General features: G+C 39.3%; 1 protein-coding gene across 1 annotated transcript; it reads left to right on the top strand.

The window, feature by feature from the left end:
* Window positions 1-14,032: 14,032 nt before the first annotated feature.
* LOC133533676 (uncharacterized) lies at window positions 14,033-22,489 on the top strand. The gene is made up of 3 exons (XM_061872700.1): window positions 14,033-14,742; window positions 15,442-17,875; window positions 22,460-22,489. The coding sequence occupies exons 1-3, from the start codon at window positions 14,033-14,035 to the stop codon at window positions 22,487-22,489; spliced, it is 3,174 nt and encodes a 1,057-aa protein (XP_061728684.1).
* Window positions 22,490-22,615: the final 126 nt, after the last annotated feature.

Below are 22,615 nucleotides of genomic sequence, written 5' to 3' on the forward strand. Positions count from 1 at the left end.
CTTACCTATTTTGTATGATGATGTACTTCTTATATAAATAAATCTATACTTACGCATTGAATAGTGAGCACGAGCGACATGCAACGTTATATATACATATAGATGCATACGTACCTGTATCGAAGCCAAATCAGTTGCTAACTGACCACTGTCACACACAGACGCTGTCCCTCGCGGCCGCTATAGCTATTTCATTTTCGTATACCTACTTGTTTTTCTCCTGCTACTCTTCTTCCCTGCACCCTTTTCACCATCTATAGTCTACAGATATACAGCGTGTATTTTTGATACGACCACATAATGAAAGAGCAGTTAGTTTAAACTGTAATTAACACACTTTCATAGGTTTTATAAAAAATGGACGTCTTTTATTTTTTCATACAAAATAATTCAGCAAGCAATGTATCACTACTTTGTTTTAACTTAAAACGTGTCATTCATGACGTGACGTCATAACTGTCACAAGGGATCATGATGTACGAAATACATTGGCGCTCGAAAAAAAAAAAAAAATTATTATGCTCTGGTAGTGAAGACTAAACTAAAAAAAAATCTTTCAGAATTGTTTTATAGCACTAAAACCTTCGTCTAGTTTAAATTTGAGGTTATATCAAAAATACACACTGTACTTATATTCATATTCATATTCGTATATTTGTAATTATTCATTTTTTTTTATACTTCGTCGGTGGCAAACAAATACACACACACACACACGCGCGCGCGCACACACACACACACACACACACACACACACACACACGCACACACACACACACACACACACACACACACACACACACACATACGCACACATACGCAAGGTCGACAAATATATATTTGTACCAAAAAATGTCCCCGATAGAGAAACAGCCAAGTAATATAGCTCATATAAAAGTATCTGTCCTTAGTTACACATTTATGGCGCTATACGACTTGTCGCTTGTCAGAGTTAAATTTCCATCTCACGTCGTACAAATCCGACAGGCAGGCGTCATAAAGAGTGGGCTGGTGGAGATCGTTTCTCAGCCGTAAGTCCGCGCTCATGCGTTATGGACGGTATAATCAGGTGACTGATGTCTCGGTCTGAGAGAAGTTATGGTTGCGAATAGTAGATATATGAGATTTTCTTGTGAAGTTACTAGATGTTTGGAAATATATGGGATTAGTTGCGAGACATACCTATATTTAAATGTTTGATTAATTTTCGCCTGTGTTTTGATAATATGTAGGCGTGCATAATAGAACTTAGTGTTTGTAACTATTATTTTGAATGCACGGAACCCAACTTATTACGTTAAATTAAGTTGTAATTTTACAGTTGTAATATTTTTAGGGTACCTATGAAGAGTTGGTAGCCTAGGGGTGAGAGAGTGCGATTTTCAATGTTTCAATCCGGAGGTCGCGGGTTCAAGCCCCGGCTCGTCGTACCTTGGAGTTTTACGGAACTTATGTACGAAATGTCATTTGATATTTACCAGTCGCTTTTCGGTGAAGGAAAACATCATGAAGAAACCTACATTTGTGTAGTCGAAAGTACTGAATTAGTTGTTCAAATAAAAAAAATCCAAGGTTCTCAATAGATAATTAGTAGTAGTAATTTAAAGGTAATGATTACATAGATCATTATGTTATGTTATAGCATGTTTCTGCATGTTACATTCCTAAACGTTTCAATTAAATTATTGTGGGCGGCTTTTATTGGTTAACTTGTATTTATGTATCTACCATACCATACTCTGGGGTGGGGGGAAGGAAGGGTTGGCAACGCGCATGTAACTCCTCTGGAGTTGCGGGTGTACATAGGCTACGGAGACTGCTTATAGCTTATGGATATTCCAATGCATGTATTTCCTTTGTTTTTTTATTATATTTGTTTGTATAACAAGTTATAAGCAAGCTTTGCGAAAAAAAAATTATAAAATTTAAGCTTCATAACTACATATTAAGTTTCAAGCGAGTTTTAATATTATTTTATACAATCGTGACCGAAGCTTGCTGAGTTGCCTAAGTAAGTTAAGAGATCGAAAAGCTTGATTATATCACTATTGTATACAGTACTTTTTCTACGATTCATCTAAAATAATAATTTTTTACTATAAAACCTTAATAATTATGAAATTTGGTAAGTATCTCAGTAGACAAAAATGTAGTACAAAAGACATAAACGCGCAAATGAAAAGTATATAAGATATCTTAATTCAACCATTACAGTCGACAAGTAGAAAAATATATTAATATTTTACCATACCTTCCATACAACGTATTATTTATTAAGTAAGAAAACTGTATGGATGTGAGCACTCTAAGCTCACCTACTTATTTCTCTACGGTCATAGACAGAACACATCTCTTTAATAAAGCCATATATCATGTTCTCCACCAACCTTCTTTAAAATGCTAATCGCCCCATCTAACCATGTAAACCGACATCAACATAAAGAATCGCAACAGTGTAACACCAGCCTAACCTGTCACTGACACACACACTGACATCTGTCTACAGAATTTATACATTGACAACATTATTAATTATGCCATCGCGACCAGCGACATCTAGGCGCGCGTGACTGGACTACTGAGCCTTTTACGTCGCTATTCATTGGCGAAGTCAAAATGCATTATGGACATTTAGAAAACGTTTCTATTTTAAGTCTTAGACTGTTATATTCAGAGTTCAAAGTAAAACTAGACGGCTGAATATTGAGCGTCGTCATGTAATAGTTTTACCAAAAAGAATAAAGTTGTTCGGTAAGTTTGTTCGAGTTGCAATGTCATTTAAACCATCCATAATCCAGTACGTTCAAAATGATTTAAATATATTCTTATAGTAGGTACATTACGATATAAGTGCGTAAAATAGGAAATTAGCAACGAGTCGGGATAAATTAAAAGACGACCGAAGGGAGTGTTTTAAATCGACACGAGCTGCGAATGCCTATTCGCACATGTATCAAACAACATTTTACAGTACTTATGGCCCTGGGCCTTCATAGGCCTATGAAGCCGATGGTCCTGGGTTCGAATCCCAGTAAGGGCATTTATTTGTGTGATGAGCACAGATATTTGTTCCTGAGTCATGGATGTTTTCTATATATTTAAGTATTTGTATATTATATATTATATCGTTGTCTAAGTACCCACAACACAAGCCTTTTTAGTCAATTTGTGTAAGAACGTCTCTATAATATTTATTTATTTTTATTTTTAATATTTAGCTAGTTAGCTAGTTAATATTTTTCATTAGGAAAGTACATACATACTAGTCCCCCCCCCACCCACGACTTAGTCTGCATGGAATCATTATTCCATCATCCATCACCATTCCATCATCAGGGCCATAAGTACTGTAAAATGTTGTTCGATACATGTGCGAATAGGCATTCGCAGCTCGTGTCGATTTAAAACACTTCCTTCGGTAGTTTAATTTATCCCCACTCGTTGCGAATTTCCTATTTGTCACTACCCACCCATACAACCAATTCCGGTCGCCGTTACGACACAGTGTAGACACATTTTGCGTCGACACCGTTTTTCCGTTCACAATTCCGGTCGCAGTGTCGTCGCCGTTACCAGAAATGGGGAAGAGTCGACGCAGACACATTTTGGTCAGAAAGTGTGGTCGCCGTGTGCACACATTGTTACCAGATTGCGACTAATTATCCCAAAATCATTCGTTCATTTTGTTAGTGTGAAATGGGAATTGTCAATGCGAAAAATAAATAAAAATAAGTGACGTATTGCCTGATTTTGCGATGTAAGTTTTGCGGAGTACTATTTTATCCTAAAAGAACGTAGACTTTAGATATCGTAATTTGACTTTAAGTCCCTTATCCTCGAGACACAACAGAGTTTAATTACACCGCTCAAAAGCACTAGTCTCAGTAAATCTAAATATGTATGCACTCGCATCGCAGGGTGCATCGCTCCTAATGGGCGCTGAACCTGTCCTACCGAGTTCTGTGTTCTGTGCAATTTACAAAGCTATAATAGTTCATGTCATCCACGAGGAGGCGCAGATTAGTTAAATCTAACCTTAAATAACATGACAAATACAGGTCAAGGCATGCGTCTTCGTTAATGACACGATCTATATTGGCGGACTAAACATATAAGTATGGAAGGTAGAGGCAAGGAATAGAATCCCTATAGGCAGAACTGTTGCAAAAGTGTCCAGCTGTCAGCTATAAATAATAGTTCTAAATCTCTCCAGAGTAGCTAAGAACCTAGGCGTTATTGACGGAGTGAAGTGCGCTGTCTATGATTAGATTTTTTTCTCAAGTATTCTAGGTATTATAGCGCCACCTATTTATGGTTTTGTGTCGGACACTTTTTGGTATTTGGAGATTCTTTTCCTTAACTCTACCTTCCATACATATAAGTCTAAACTTCTGTCTCAGCCTTCAACTACAGTCTGTACCTATATAACTTCTTACAAACCTCTTTGTTGAAAGCTTGTGGCTACATGAAGCTGATTTTTAAGGTTCCGTAGCCAAAATCGCAAAAAAGGAACCCTTAGAGTTTCGTCATAACCGTCTGTCCGTATGACACAGGTATTTACTCAGGAAAAAGATATATGTATAAATATTATAGGGACATTCTTACATAGATTGACTAAGTCCCACGCTAAGCTCAAGAAGGCTTGTGTTGTGGGTACTCAGACAACGATATATATAAATACAAATACTTAAATACATAGAAAACATCCATGACTCAGGAACAAATACCTGTGCTCATCACACAAATAAATGCCCTTACAGGGATTTGAACCCAGGACCATCGGCTTCATAGGCAGGGTCACTACCCACTGGGCTAGACTGGTCGTCAAAAATATATACATTTTGTAACCGCCGTGCAGGTCAGGATGTCGACGACTCAAATAAAACTCCATTTTATAATAAAGTGAAATATAATCTTCCAAAAGGTACTGGTTTAGGGTTCTTGCCAAAACGGTTCAATGTAGAAAGTAGGTGTTGATAGTATGGAGGATGATGAAAGAGTGATTTGCAATATATGATCAGTACAAAAAGTGGTTTAAATTTAGATGCTTCTAATTGGCCGCGTTAGAAAATATGTGGAGGAAAATATAGGAGCGCCTATTGGTGCTTTTGAAAAGCCTCCGCATACTAGCCGAGCCCGATGGCTGCGTTTAGCTACTGCATTGATTTTATACAATAATAAGTTGCATTCGCAACACATATCAGTCATTAATTTGGAACGCTGGTGTATTTTATAGCCCGCTACTTAGATTAGAGGTTAAAATTTTACTCCAAACATGTTAATTAAATAAAAACCTAGAGTAAAATCTAGATAGTGTGGCACGTCAGTCGATAGGCCTTTGAAAATGACATTAATGTTGCTAAAAGGGCCAAAGCCGGTACAGAATAACTTTAGATGGACTCTTTTAACTTATTTATGCGATTACGTCTCGTTTTAGTAAATAATGATGGTATAAAAGCTTTAATAAACAGTTAAATATTCCATCTAATCCTCGTCTTTATCGCGCTAGTGCTTGTCACTGCCGATATTGCGGCGTCCTAAATCTCTGAGAATCTGGCGGATTACGTCGCCCTTCGCCCTCGGTACTATAAATATTTAAAGAGGAATACGGGCATCTTTTGTGAACTGACACGCTAAAGTGGGAGTCTATCACCATCATAAAAAGAGCTGCGCTCTTGTCGGCGAAGCAATGTCCAGGCATGTCTTTCTTTGGTCTCTTCCTTGACAGCCTAATACGATACGACGTTCACTTGATCCATGGATCAACATGGCATACATGTATGCCCTTCTTGGCTTTCCTCTATTTCTCCTTCCTTCGACTTTCCCTTCTATGATGGTCTTGAATTCATCGTGTCCCAACGTGTTTCCTCTTCTACTTTCGATGGTTCTCAATCGGCACCGCTTTTCTTGAACTCGTTTTCTTTTTCTGACTGTTCTGGGAGTTTATACCCTTGATAGACACCGTAAAACCATCTAACTATAGTCCAAGAGCTCTCAACTATGGTATGGTTCAGAAGTGAATAGATTTAGATTCATTTTTTTTCATAATACAGATTTAATATGCAATGAAATAGTAGATACTTTATAAGAGATGAATTAGTCTAAATGTCGAATTTCACAAAAAAAAATATGATTAAAAAATACAAACAACAAATACTACAATTTTTAGAGATGTAAAAGTCTACCTAAATGTGATGAGCTTCCACGATTGTGGGAGCCGTCATCTTTTGCATTAAGTACCTGATTAAGAAGTAGATAAAGGATACAAACCAATAAAGACTTATTTCGAGTGTGTGTGCAATTAAAATAGGTACTTGTTTTAAATCTGAACATTCTGAACGGGCGTCTACGCTCTAAAAGTCAACCCGTATATTTCACACGCCGAGTCAATCGTTACGGTTCACGCTCGCGCACGATTGGCTCATTTGCATGCTGCGCCGCGCCGCGTTATAAGTGCACGCCGCTGATTGGCTGACGCACTGACAGCTGTGCGATAATTGGACCGTGGGAATTACCTGGAACAAGAAATATGTTTTGTTAGTAAAATGTGTTGTATTTTGAATGTTTTGCTCAAGATTGAGGCTATACTTATGATAATGTTGGTGACTAGCACTATTCTAGATACCTTCTAGTGCGGACTTCACATAGGCTACCTGTCCACTGAGGAGGAGCAGAGCAGAAATGTGGGGAATCAACCAATAGCATCAGTTATAATCTCCGCTGTGCTGGATTCCCCCACATCTCCATTCTGCTTCTCCTCAGTGGACAGGCAGCCTATGTGAAGTCCCCTTATCATGAAATGTAACCTTTAAAATAATAGATAAATAATAAATAAAATAAATATGTATATATATGTATATGTTGGTGCAATAAAGAATATTTACTTACTTAAAAACCTATTGCAGAGGAATTAGTTTTACCTACTAAAATCAAGTAATCCTACAATCTACAATAAGCTCATTAGCTCAATAAGGTTTGTGTTAAGGGTAGGTACTAGACAACTATAATTATGTATAAGAATACATAGAATCTGATATTAACAGTCGAACCATTTCTGTAAAAAAATGTGTACAAAATATAAGCCTTACGGTAAAATATAAAAAAAATGTTTAACCTCGCATGCATTGGAATTATCAAAATATATAAAAAGGAGCCTTCGGACTTCAAGTGAAATGAAAATGCACGATTTCCTTTCCATTTAAAGATTTAGAATGAGAAAAGCTTCGTCCCGCTTGCAAATCTTGCAATGCATTAAGTTCCCGTAAACACCCAATACGGGCCCTCGCAGTTTACATCTACAATTTAAGGGTGATGGTTTACACATCACGACACGACTACGATGGGGTAACGAGTCGTAGAAGACTGTAATAGGAGGAATCAAAGATACATTGATGAAGATGCTGTCAAATCTAAGACAATTTCGTGTTTCGAATTTGACAGGTAAACGAGATGGCGCTGTACAGGTCCATACATTTTGCGGCAACTCTGACTGTCAAAAGTTGACGTTTGACAGTTCAGTGATCGCAAAATATATGGCGCACTTCAGCGCTTGGCGCTTACTGTATTTTTTTACCATATGCAACTAATACTCCACGAGAAAATACTAGAAACGCCAAACACGATTAGGTTGCGTTTTTTCATCACATAGTTCCTATGGCCACCTCCTGTCTTCATCATCAGATCAGCTCTATGGTACCATAATATTGCATTGTCACCCGACTTACATATGTGATTCATCGGAAACCGGGAAGTTGGTCAAGTTTAGCTTCCAATTACGATTTGTCCCTCGCTGTCTAACAAACTAACATACTAACAGGGCAAGTTAAATAAAAGCTTCTAATAATAACCGGCCAAGAGCATGTCGGGCCACGCTCAGTGTAGGGTTCCGTAGTTACTCTTCCGTCACAATAAGCTAAACTGGAGCTTAAAGTATAGTAAATTGTTAACCAAGGGATGAAACGGTACCTTTCACCCGAGTTAAACAAATAGGCAAATTTGCATAATCAGTACCTAATTAAAGTAAGTCTTTTTACTATGAAGGGAAAACTTTTTGCGATAACTCAAAAACAGCTAAATTAAATTAAATTAAATTAAATTATCATTTATTTCAGATCTTTACAATCCATAGATTTTGTTAGTTTATCTAAGCTACGTACCTAATAACTAGTGTTAGTATTTACTAATTACAACTAAACTAAACTAAAAAGTAACAAAACAACGTACAGGTCGCCCAGTCACAACTACCAGGTGCCTCCATATTCGACAGTCGCATCTATCGGCTAATACTTTCAGAAAGCTGTTGGGACTGCTTCTCGCTCGTTGCATTAAAGATGCTGAGCGCTTACGCAAGATGGCATGGTACCCGTCTGTGCGCGCCTCTGCAAACATCGTCGAGGCGCTACAGAACCGTGACAGCCCCATCAGCATTCTGAAAGCATTATTATACTGAACTCTGAGAGCGTTTGCGGAACGCTGGGTGTACCTAATCCACAGGCTGCTCGTGTAGAATGTCTGACTGTAAGCTTTAAAAAGCGTTATTTTAACCTTGTCTGTACAGCGAGCGAACCTGCGTGCAAGCATATTCCCACGAACCGCCAACGCTCTCCGTTCTCTCTCCATGTCCATGTCATCTCTTAGGTCATCGGTGACAATATGACCGAGATACTTAAAATGGTACACTCTTTTGATTTCTTTATCATCTAGCTTGACAGAAGGAACATCCTCAGGAATTTTTCTACCCGCTTTAAAAATCATTAGCTCGCTCTTGGAGGGGTTATACTTCAGCCCATGAGCTTTAGCATAACTCTCACATATGCCAATTAATTTCCTTAACGCACTGATCGAAGGCGCAAGCAGCACCATATCGTCTGCGTAGCTTATATTGTTTATGAACACGCCATCAATAGAGCAACCGACATGGGCACCGCTTAGCTCTCCAATCAGAGCGTTAACATATACATTAAATAGCAAGGGAGATGTTAAACCTCCTTGTCGTACCCCACACTCCAGTTTAAACGGCTCCGATAGTTGATCGGCCCATCGTACACAGTTCGTCTGACTTCCGTACCAAAACTTTAGCAACTGCACCAACTGACTCGACACGCCCATTGCCCCTAACTTTTTCCATAACAGGTTGTATGAAACTAAGTCAAAAGCTTTGGACAGGTCGAGGAAGCACGCATAAACTGGAGTGTTTCTGTCAGTATAGTAGCCGACAGTTTGCTTGAGGCACAGAATAGCACTCTCAGTTGATAAGCCCTTGCGAAAACCAAATTGAGCGTCATGCAGTTTAACTTGTTCTTCTAAGTGTCTGTTAAGCAAACTGTCCAGTACCTTACCCACAACCGTAGCAAGAGAGATCGGCCTGTAATTGCCTAGATCGGATGCATCACCTGTCTTGCTTTTTAAAATGGGTACGACAAGTGTTTGCGTTAATTGTGGTGGCAGAAACGTATGCACAACACAAAGTTTAAAAAACATACACAATACCCGAGGCAGATGCGGCCCCGCATGTTGCAAGTGTTCGATGCTAAGCCCGTCATGCCCCGGTGACTTACCCCTCTTCATCGATTTAATTACCCAAGCTAAGTCCTTTGCGCTAAATGTAAGAGAGTGGCCCGTAGCATGACAGTGCTCCACATCGAACTGTTCATTATTTATACCTGACAAGGGAGAGTCTACCCTAAAATGCTTACTGAATAAGTTGGCAATCTTTTGGGGATCACTTTCACCGTTCACACTTACAGGAAGACTAGGCTTAGGGTTGCATTTCTTTGTGTGCTTCCAAAAGTCACGAAATTTACCATTGGAGTGATGTAAAGCAATGATGTCCATTTTTAATTGGTCCTCATTGTCCTGACACCACTTCAATCTAGATTTAAAATATTTTCTAGTGTCACACATTTCCTTGTATGCATAGCCAGATAAAGGTTTCCCCACAAGAACCCAATTTTGAAACGCTAGCCTCGCACTTTTATGCGCACCGCTTACAAATCTATTCCACCCTGTAATGTAATTATTTTTCTTAGCAGGTTTCGATTCATAGCTATTAACAGCCGCCTCACATAAAATACTAGTGATCTCACAGTACATATCAGTCAAAATGCGCCTATGTTCTACATTATCACAAGTTAAACTGTTACATGTTATGAGTTTTTCTGGAAAGTCAATGTATTTAAGTTTTTCGTTACAATAATTACAATAACTCTCAATTTGGTGCGCCTTTCTCTCGCCCCATCTAATTTTAAACATATTATTATTATTATTATCATGACTTAAAACTAATTTTGGTTGAAGTCTGGTAAGGTCGCATTCAATAATAAGGGGAAAGTGATCCGACCACAATACATTATGTTCAATTTTTACATTCTGCACTGACCTGTACGCTGCCTGAGTTGATATGCAGTGGTCAAGCCACCTGCGACATCCGTGGGCTTCGCTAATATAGGTGAAAGAGTCAGAGTCAGCCCCCAGGAACTGACCATCTACCCAAATCCATTCTTGGTCCTGGCAAAAATTACTCAACTCTTCACCGAATAGCTCACCGGGATGGGCATTAAAATCTCCCAAAATAAAAATTTCCGCAACTTCCTGCTCCTCCACTATAGTACTAATCTGACCGAGACATTCCGTAAACAATGACAAATTATCAATAGAATTCGTTGGCATGTACACACTAAACACGATGAATTGTCTATTATCAGTTCTTATTTTAATCGCGCACAATCTAGTGTTATCACAATTAATCACGCTCACTACGTTAAAAACACTTTTTTTCCATAACAGTGCGACCCCACCATACGGTCTGCCTCGAAACAGTTCAACCGCAGTATCCATCGCCGACGTCCCTGTGTAGCCAAATTCCTTGTCAATATCTGCTAGACAGCATAAGTCATGGGGCCACAACCATGTCTCTTGAAGTGCAATAATATCTGACGTCTTACACAACTCCCTGATACTATCCACCGAACGCTTCACTGATTTACAATTAAAAGAAACTAACTTATTCATGTAGAGATAGCCATTCCGCCCGCCGCACTCCTTTGTCCCAGATTGACAAAACGCCTAAACGAGATTCCGTCCGGCCACAGATTATCATTTAAAAATAAACCTAATTTGCTGTAAGGCACACTGCATTTGAAGGCGTTATGTCTCTTTTCTCTTCTCATATTGACTTTCTCAAGCGCTACGCGTACCTGAGTCATCTTAAAAATATAGTCAACAATATCCTGTTCTTGAGTTTCCTTATGCACATTCGTAATGAATAACTCTGTACTACACACCGCGGCCCGAAACCGCGACTGACTTCCCGTTACCGCTGTACCCACTTTCGAAATAAATCGGTTCCTTAATCGTTTATTTTGTATTTCCACCCATTTTCCATCTTGTTTATTAGTTTTCCATTCACCTTCCTTGCTTAGCACATCGGCATAACTTGGTATCGACTCAGCATTACTTATATCGCGTTTGTTTACATCCGCGTTGTTTTGTATCGTGGTACCGGGCGACACACTCGTTTGCGATTTCTTGGTACAGGGTTTTCGCTTTGTCTCGGGAGTAGCATGCGCTGAACGCGGCTCAGTACAGTTCTCGGGCGCATCGCTCCTCTCCGCTTGTCCTACGCTGGCCGTCCGCTTCTCGGCTGATGGTTGCGTTTGATCGCATTGTTGATCCGGCGACCGTTGCAAACATGACTGAGATCTACCCACATTATTTTCATGTAATAACGAACTTTGTAAATTTAGGCCGCTTGACTCAGGTTTATGAATCGTATTGTTATTGTTAGATTCCAATATTGTTAAACCAAACGGACCACTGTCACAACTTATGTTGTTTTGGAAAGCTCCTCGCCTAAGGTTGATATTATGATCAAACTTGTTCACATCAGACGAATTCTTCAAACTGTCTACTTCACCTTTTAACTTCTTAAACTGCTCAGATGTAGCATAGTCCTCCTTTATCAAACGGAGCTCACTTTTCAAAATTGTTATGTCTTTTAGTAACCTAGTCGCATCTATATGGTCAAAAGTCAAACAAGGCAATTTGTATAAATCTCGCGCAACGAAAATAGGAATGATATCTGGGTCTATATTGTGAAATAATCCTATTATATCCTCGATGTCTCTTTGAATTTTGCCGTCTCCTCTTCGACATGTCATTTTCTTTTTCCTTTTTTCAGGCAACGACGAAAACAGTAGGTTCTTGGCTGTCTCAATTTCCTCTCCAGTGAAAGATGAAATGCAAATTCGCACCAGGCTTCCATCGTCCATCACTTGAATCTTATTTTGTATGAACGCTAATAGTTCATTTATCACTATGTTACATTTACTACACTTCACTACGTTAAACTCCATTACGGCCGGCTCGCTCGATGCAACTCTGCGTGCGCTTCCGATGCCGCGCGCCAGAAGACTGATCATGTCATGACTAAACTGATCATGTCTGCTATAGTTTTCATTTAATGTCTTTCTTAAGCTCTACTTCCATGATTTTTTTCATATTTTTTGGACCTATGGTTCAAAAGTTAGAGGGGGGGGGACACATTTTTTTTTTCTTTCGGAGCGATTATCTCCGAATATATTCACTTTATCAAAAAATGTTTCGTGAAAACCCGTATTAGTTTTGAAAAACCTTTCCAACGATACCCCACACTCTAGGGTTGAAGCGGAAAAAAAATTTCACCCCCACTTTACGTGTAGGGGAGGTATCCTAAAAAAAATTAAATTTTTAGATTTTATTACACGACTTTGTCGGCTTTATTGATTTACATATCCATGCCAAATTTCAGCTTTCTAGCACTAACGACCACGGAGCAAAGCCTCGGACAGACAGACAGACAGACAGACAGACAGACAGACAGACAGACAGACGGACATGGCGAAACTATAAGGGTTCCGTTTTATGCCATTTGGCTACGGAACCCTAAAAAATAGCTCATCTACTAAAAATCGAATCGTGACGTCTAAAGTTCCTTAAAAACGTTCAAATTTTCCTTAAATTCTATCACACAATTTTCATCAACCACCCAACATCCACAAGCCAAGCTAATCCCACCTCTATTCCCCAACCCACAAGACACACGTGACTATTTCCCGACCGCAAATAGCGTTGTTAAGCCAACGGAATCCAAAACGCTACTTAAGAGGACCAATTTCCTGGGAGTCTAAGGGTTCCGGAGATTTGAGCGTTTGAGCAATCCAGACGACATTGTGGGGAAATGGCTTACTTAGATTCTTGAGTTATACGTAAAACAGCATTAGAATCTATTTACGCTAACGTTGCGCCGACTTGAACGGAGCAAAGTGTGGTATTGGCATTATAAAGGTCATATTTTCATAGAAAGTTTACATTTGTCCAACCTCTGTATGTATTTCCTAGTTTTATTTGCAAGAAGTTAATTTTAGTTGTCAAATTGCCTGCTAGATGTCGCTATACCATGTGTTGAAAATCCTAGATCGCGGTGTTAAGATTTTCCCGAGAAACATGACGTCTGGCCGGTACTAATTATTGTCAAGCTTTTATAACAGTTGTACCTCTATTGAATTTATTACATTATTGTATAGTCAACAAGAGTGCTTTTCTTTTTGGGCCTTTTTACATGGTCCTCCGAGTCGGATGAGTTCGGCTAGTGGATTCGGTAAACTTCGGGCCAACGGACGCCGGGCAAGGTAGTGGTTTGCTGCCAGCGGTGTTAAGGCGAGAAGAGCCTATGTTTCCCGGAGCAGCGTGTGACGTAAGCAAATGCATCGTGACGTCAGTGGTGAGAAGCAGCAGTATGACGTAAGCGGATTATATGTGTGACGTAGTGAAGTGACAACCGTGAGTACATTAAATTATTAAGTAGTGCAACTGTCAAAAACTTAGTGAAATTTCAATAAATTTGGACTTTGAATAAATTTCATCAAGTTTGGACATAGAAAAATTCGTAGCAAGTTTAGACTTAGAATAGTTTCGAAGAAAGTGGAACGACGGGGAATCCACGCCCAATTTTGCCTAGATATTGCTAAGTTCCAAACACTTAGAAAATTTCACCATGGAGGCTCTTATAAAAGTGCAACAGGACTTGTATTTGAGAATAGATAAGGCTAAAACTAACTTTAAAAAATCGCCTAAGGAACGGCTTAACTCTGTAGATTATCTTAGCACAAGATTAGAAACCTTAGAATCTTTATGGGAAAAGTTTGTGTCAACTCATACAAAAATCATTCAAGAGTCTACTACACTTGAGTTCAGCGAGTATATTACTGAAGACATATATTCTAATGCGGAAGAGTTATTCATGGATTATAAGTCGGATCTTAAGATTGCCTTAAATAAACTAAATGTTTCAATTCCTGGAAAGAGCACTGAGTCTACCACAATTGAGAATAAGTCTGATGTTAATCAAGGCAAATCGGTGATGGTAAAGCTACCAAAGATTTCAATTCCTACGTTTTCAGGAAATTATTCTGAGTGGACTAGCTTTAGAGATCTATTCACGTCGCTCATCCATAAGAATAGAGATTTAGACGACGTCCAAAAATTGCACTACCTGAAAGGTTATTTAGTCGGTGAAGCTGAACAGCTTTTGCGTCACGTACAGATCACGCAGGATAATTACAGCGCATGTTGGGAGAAATTGGAAAAGCGCTATAATAATAAGAAGTATCTTTCTAACTGCATTCTCAAACGCTTCATGAGTCAGAAGAATATTACGACGGAGTCCGCGAATGCACTCAAAGAATTGCTGGACACTACAAATGAGTGTTTAAATGGATTGAACAACTTAGGCATCGACACAAATACATGGGACATAATTGTGATTCATTTAATTTGTCTTAAATTAGACAACGAGTCTAGGAAACAGTGGGAACTTAAGGTTAGCGAGTCTTCTGAAGATTTGCCCACACTCAACCAACTTCGAGAATTTTTAGAAACCCGATTTAGGGCACTCGAATGTTTTGATGGGAAATCATCGAAGACTAGCTTTGTTTCAAAGAAACCCAATGCACAATGTAGTAGCAACTTTAAAGTGCATCATGTCACTGAAATTTCTTGTGGCTATTGTTCAGAGAATCACAAATTGTGTAATTGTAAAGGTTTTGCAAAAATCGATGTTGATGCTCGACGTGATTTCATCCAGTCCGGTAATTTTTGCTTCAATTGCTTAGGTTCAGGTCACAACGTATATTCCTGTCGCCAATCTACTAGATGCCGAATTTGCAAGCGCAAACATCATTCTTTACTGCACCCAAAAACTAGCACTCAAGCAACCGATTCTCAAGTCAAACCTACTCAATCGGTTGAAGGCAGTATTGTTGCACATGCAACAACAGCTCCATCATTATCGTGTGATGAGCCCAATAATGTAACAACTTGTTTTTCGACCAGTCGTGGGCAAGTTTTCTTGCCAACGGCTTTGGTTCAAGCTCAGTCGAAAACAGGTTCAGGTATAACCCTCAGATGTTTAATCGACCAATGCTCGGAAGCCTCTTTTATAACGGAGTCTGCAGCACAACTGCTGGGACTAAACAAGGTTTCCCACAAGAGCACAGTCACGGGTCTAGGCGGTGAAGAGAGTTCACCTGTGAACTCTAAGGCGGTGGTAAAGGTAAAAATTTCATCACTCCTAGAACCTGACTTTGAAGTGAACGTGCATGCTCATGTTTTGGGCAAGGTAACATCGAATCGGCCGAGAAAACGTATTGTCATTGATTCGTGGTCTGAACTGTCTAAATTAAATTTAGCAGATTCCACATTCAACATTCCCGGCAAAATCGACTTGCTCCTAGGAGGAGAGGTGTACGGTCAAATACTTTTAAACGAAATGATCAAAGCTCCACAGGGAGCACTCATCGCTCAGCGAACGTCTTTAGGCTGGATCGTTTCAGGGCCAACTCACTTAGGTGAGTCGGAAATTCGTAACAGTGTTAGCGTTAACCACATTCATTTAGATGAAAATGAGTTACTCAAAAAATTTTGGGAGCTCGAGGCTGACCACAATACGACAGATCTCAAGCAACATTACACTGAAGACGAGAAGAAATGTGAAGAATTTTTTACTGCTACCACTGAACGTGATAGCACAGGTAGATATATCGTGAAACTACCATTTCGCGATCAAGATCCCAGTTGCAAACACGGAAACTTTGTGCCTATTGCAACTAGGCGTCTCAACCAATTAGAAAAGAGGTTCGCAAAAGATCCTGAAATGAAGAAACGCTACACAGATGTCATCAATGAATATCTTGAGCTAGAACACATGGAAGAAATTCCCCCAGAACAGGAGAACAACCCAGATGCAGTTTACTTGCCACATCATGCTGTCATCCGAGATGACAGATCCACGTCAAAGCTTCGGGTAGTTTATGACGCGTCTTGTCCTGGCTCTAATGGCGTTTCCTTAAATCAAGACCTATTAGTAGGTCCAACTCTGCAACCTGTTTTGCGTCATACCATCCTTCGTTGGCGTTGCCATCCTATATGTCTGGTAGCAGACATTGTTAAAATGTACAGGCAGGTGAAAGTGCACGAAGACGATGTAGATTTTCAACGCATCCTATGGCGTGAAAACTCGGGGGAGAAGATAAAGCACTTGAGACTGCTCCGAGTCACTTTTGGTACGGCATCAGCACCCCATCTCGCAGTGCGTGCTCTTCAGCAAGTAGCCCACGATGAAGGATCACAGTATCCAAATGCTGCTGAAAGGGTCCTCAAGCATTTTTATGTAGATGATTTGTTAACAGGCTGTGAATCTGTAGAAGAGGGTAAAGTAGTGTACCAAGAGATGAATGAACTTTTGAAAAAAGGTGGATTCCAATTACAGAAATGGAGCAGTAATAATGAAGAATTAATGCGTTACATGAAAGAAACTGATGTCAAAGAGGAAGGAAGTCTCCAGTTGAAGATAGACGTTGTCATGAAAATTCTGGGACTGGTCTGGAATCGCAGAAATGACGAATTTGAATATTCGGTACAGCTTCCTCCACTCAAAGTTCCTGTAACAAAGAGAAGTGTCATATCTGACATATCAAGGCTGTTCGATCCACTTGGTTGGTTGGCTCCAGTGATCATAGTGGCTAAGATTTTCATCCAGAAATTGTGGCTTTCGGGAATCGAATGGGATGATGAAGTTCCACCACAATTACTGAAGAATTGGCTAAACTACAGAGAAAGTCTAAACCAACTTACCGAATTCAAGCTGCCTAGGTGGAACAACGCTAGATCCAATGTGACTGCGGAACTTCAGGGATTCTGCGACGCTTCTAATGAAGCGTTTGCTGCTGTTGTGTACTTGAGGACTGTAGATGAAGAAGGAAAGGTGCACGTGTCACTGATCACGTCCAAAACTAAAGTGGCTCCTATCAAACAAATTTCTATTCCACGTCTGGAATTGTGTGGGGCTGTGTTACTCACCAAATTGCTGGTTGAAGTAGCCGATGTTATGAGTATCAGCAAGGCAAACATTCATGCATGGACTGACTCCACAGTGGTCATTTCTTGGCTAAATAGTCGTCCAAATCGATGGAAAACTTTTGTTGCCAACCGTGTATCTGAAATAATAACATCAGTTGAGCCGCACCAATGGTCCCATGTCTCTTCGAAAGATAATCCTGCAGACTGCGCGTCTAGAGGTACACAGCACCTGAGTAAAGAAGAGCTCTGGATAGAAGGTCCGTCGTGGCTAAAAAATAAAGAAATTAGCTACAAAAAACCAAACATAAAGGACACGAAGTTAGAAGAAAAAAGCACTAAAGCATGCTTCTTGAATACTTGTGGTAATGATGTCACAGCAGATGCTGAAGAAACACTTATTTCAAGGTTTTCTAAATTGTGGAAACTGCTACGCGTTCTGGCTTTCTGTAAACGATTCTTGAAATGTGCTAGAAAAGAAAAAGTAAGTTTATGGTTAACAAGCACTGAAATACAAGAGATTTTGAAGATGTGTATTAAGATTGTTCAAGCGAATCATTTCAAAGAAGAATTGAAAAATCTGAACGAAAATAAAACAATTAATAAGAAGAGTCAACTTACCTCACTAAACCCTATAATTGATGAAGATGGTATCCTGAGAGTTGGTGGAAGATTAGAGCATGCTGGAATCAGTGAACAAATGAAACACCCAGTTATAATTCCACATAAGTCGCACTTCACAACTTTGGTCTTAGACAACGCGCACGAAAAAACTCTGCATGGCAACCCACAACTGATGCTCAATTACTTGAGATCTAAATATTTTGTCATTGGAGCAACCAATTCCGTTAAGTTATTCGTTCGAAAATGTGTGACTTGCGCTCGCTATGCTGCTGCATCGCGACATCCACTGATGGGACAGCTGCCGTCAGTTCGAGGAACTGTCAATCGTCCCTTTTTTCAGAGTGGTGTGGACTATGCTGGTCCAATAAACATGCGCACCTCAAAGGGAAGAGGCCACCGCTCTTACAAAGGCTACATCTGCCTTTTCATTTGTATGGCTACAAGAGCAATACATCTTGAAGCAGTCAGTGACTTGACAGCTCAAGGATTTATTGCGGCCTTTAAACGCTTTACAGCACGCCGTGGTCATTGCGCTGATTTGTGGAGCGACAATGGAACAAACTTCGTAGGAGCTGCTCGTGAGCTGAAGCAGTTATACGCGGAAGAACGATCAAGCATAGCTGTGGAAATTGCCGACCAGCTTGCTACAAATTCCACTAATTGGCATTGGATTCCTCCACATTCTCCAAACTTTGGAGGCCTCTGGGAGGCGGGAGTCAAATCCACAAAACATCATCTTAGACGAGTAATTGGAAATTCCACCTTGACATTTGAGGAAATGGCAACAGTTTTAGCTCAAATCGAAGCTTGCCTCAACTCAAGGCCTATGTCAAGAATTAATAGTAACAACATTGATGATCCTATACCACTCACTCCTGGGCATTTTCTGGTTGGAGAGTCCCTAGTACTTGTCCCGGACTCTAACTATGAGTGTACCAATGTAGGTAGTTTAAGAAGATGGCAGCTAACACAGAAAATGGTCCAAGATTTCTGGCGCCGATGGTCGCGTGAATATCTGACTCAGTTTTACCACCGTTATAAGTGGGCTCATCAAACTCCCGAGCCAGTGGTAGGTAGTGTGGTGTTAGTAAAGGAAGATAACTTGCCTCCAGCAAGATGGTTATATGGTGTAGTCACTGATAAACACCCAGGTCTGGATGGAATCACTAGAGTAGTTAGTTTACGTTGCAAAGGGAATATTATCAAACGACCTGTTGGCAAACTATGTTTTTTGCCAATAGAAACTTTAGGTTGTTAGTTAAGTTTTTTTTGTGTTTTGTTTCTTGCCAAATATAAGTTGAGGTTTTTTTTTTAATTTGGATCACTGGTTCAATTTATATGCAAACTTATTGCAGTGTAATAATTCTGAGTTTGTATTTATACATTTTGAATATCACATGTTACAATTTCTTTCCACTGTGCCATGTTACATGACATTCTGTTTTTTTGTTAGAGTTAGATGTCTCATGGTGGGCGGAAATAAGGACACTTGTGTTATTATTGTCCTTGGTGGGCGGAATGTCCAACCTCTGTATGTATTTCCTAGTTTTATTTGCAAGAAGTTAATTTTAGTTGTCAAATTGCCTGCTAGATGTCGCTATACCATGTGTTGAAAATCCTAGATCGCGGTGTTAAGATTTTCCCGAGAAACATGACGTCTGGCCGGTACTAATTATTGTCAAGCTTTTATAACAGTTGTACCTCTATTGAATTTATTACATTATTGTATAGTCAACAAGAGTGCTTTTCTTTTTGGGCCTTTTTACAACATTAAAGATGACGTAGTCTCACTTTGGCATTGCAGAGTTGCAGAGTTTATTGTTCGGGCGAGAATATCATAATTATTACCGTTTTTAGGGTTCCGGAGCCAAATGGCAAAAAACGGAACCCTTATAGATTCGTCATGTCCGTCTGTCTGTCCGATTATGTCACAGCCACTTTTTTCCGAAACTATAAGAGCTATACTGTTCAAACTTGGTAAGTAGATGTATTATATGAACCGCATTAAGATTTTTACACAAAAATAGAAAAAAAAAACAATAAATTTTGGGGGTTCCCCATACTTAGAACTGAAACTCAAAAAATCTTTTTTCATCAAACCCATACGTGTGGGGTATCTATGGATAGGTCTTTAAAAGATATTGAGGTATCTAATATAAATTTTTTCTAAACTGAATAGTTTGCGCGAGAGACACTTCCAAAGTGAAAAAATGTGTCCCCCCCCCCCTCTGTAACTTCTAAAATACCAGAATGAAAAATCTAAAAAAAATATATGATATACATTACCATGCAAACTTTCACCGAAAATTGGTTTGAACGAGATCTAGTAACTAGTTTTTTTAATACGTCATAAATGGTACGGAACCCTTCATGGGCGAGTCCGACTTGCACTTGGCCGCTTTTTTAGAACCGCAGCAAGCTCGGATCTCCATATAAAGGTAGTTACGCTCTCATTTTCAAACAACTAGCTAGATTGCTTTGACATTTTATACTCACAATAGGGTTAGGTAATATTTATGTCTGTAATAAGTTTATCTAGCTTCAGATACCATAGTTACAAAAATAAAGCGAATTTAATTTTTTCATACAAAATTTAATTTTGCTTTATTTCGTTTATTTTTAAGCTGGAGCTATATAAATGTATTACAGGCATAGATATACCTCATGTAATTGTATGTGCAAAGTTTCATTAAAATACAACACGTAGTTTCAAAATGAGAAGGAAACTCTGTTTGTAAGAACTAACTACCGTAAAAACTATACTCCAATACTGCAACTATGGTCCACAAGTTCAAAAGGAAATTAAGTATCCATACCAATGTTCCTTGTGGTTTACTCCTAATTTTACCTTCCATTTATAAACATACTTTGCCTTAGAACTACAAAAATATAGTAAAATACACCAGTACCCCTAGTGTACATTTAGTCGATAGCGAAACGTGACGTACGCGTTTGCGTTAAGTCTCATTTTGTATGGGTTTTTAAACAGCGCGCCAAGCGGGACGTTTTGGAAAGTCAAAAATCTCATACAAAATGACACTTAACGCAAACGCGTACGTCACGTTTCGCTGACGAAAATATTTACACTAGGGGTACTGACGAGAAAAATTGAGTTTATTTGTCGACCATAGTTGGGAGCTTTGGACTATAGTTGGGTGGTTTTACGGTAACTAACTATTGTGGCGCAGTGATCCAAAGAGGGTCTTGGCCTCCAAAACGAGAGAACGCCACCTGTCCCGATCCTGGGCCACTTCCTGCCAGTTATCGGCTTTGAGTTGGCACAGATCCGCCTGTACACTGTCGCTCCAGCGGTATCTGGGCCGACCCACTGGACGGCGTCCAGTCGGTCGTCCCAAATAAGCTCTCTTAACACCTCGATCCTCACCCATCCTCAGCAAAGAGCATATAATCACTACATTTATCCTCAGTAAATGGCTGTTTGTAAGGGAAGGTGAAATTCGGCCGTGCATGCTGCCAACTTTTAAAACACAAAAAAATGTTGCAGCATGCGCTCGCTAACTAGTCGTAAATGAAATGACACCTTTACTCAAAGCCCAGTGCGGTCCGAGTTAAAACCATTTAGCTTTCAATTATACGGCCTATATTTAAAGAAAGTTACGATCAAGTTCACGACTCTGTAATGATTACAGACAAGAAAAATTACATGTTGGTTTGGTTTTATGTCTGAAACGATTTATAGTAGTTCATTGACTTGACAGTCTGCGTGTCTTGGTAGTCATAGGATAATGATAACTGCATACATAATTGTATCTTTATTTATTTTAAAATATGAGCTGATCCCTTACTTCATGTCGTAAACAAAAGTATTATATCTGTTTAAAAATAAACTTTAATAGCTATCAATAGAATTGAATATTATAACTGCCATATAGGGCTGCGCATGCGGTAAGGGGTTAAATAGATAAAAATATAGGTAACATATAGACTACCTAGCTTGCATATTATAGGAGCTTCGTCTGCCAACAAACCACTCTGTGGTTTGGCAGAAGTATATTGTAAATATTTATAAGGCATGAAACGTGAATAAACGTTTATTTATTTATTTTATATGTGAAATCGTATGTATTTATTATTAAGCATTAAAGTTAATTTTATTATTCATTTCAAAATAAAGCAACGGCCCGACCTGTCAAAATTGACTTTTATTTCGATTCCTCTGTGATCCCAATAAGATCTATCTTCGATATTTCTAACGTCAAACTGACATTGGTTGCCCGAATCGAGCTGCTTCTGTCAATTATGCGACATACAAACGATATCTAAACGAGAACTTATCTAACCCAGAACTTATCATTATCGTATCTCAATCTTCGGATCGGGCCGCAACTCTAAGTTTTCGCGAGGTCTTTGTACCAAACATATTTTACGCAATAGCTTAGTAAATAAAAGGCCTACATAATATTATGTTTTTGTTTTCCACTAGGTGAAGAAGAAACCTGTACAGATGGAATAAATTCGATTAAGCCATTATGCCCCCACCCGACGTGATTTGAATACAAAACTCGTAGGCACGGCGCACGACATCTTCAAATCGTAAAGTTACGGTGACGGTTTAAGAATGGTGGAAAACAGAAGCTGG

Source organism: Cydia pomonella, unplaced genomic scaffold (assembly GCF_033807575.1).
Source record: "Cydia pomonella isolate Wapato2018A unplaced genomic scaffold, ilCydPomo1 PGA_scaffold_198, whole genome shotgun sequence".
NCBI classification, from domain to species: Eukaryota; Metazoa; Arthropoda; class Insecta; order Lepidoptera; family Tortricidae; genus Cydia; species Cydia pomonella.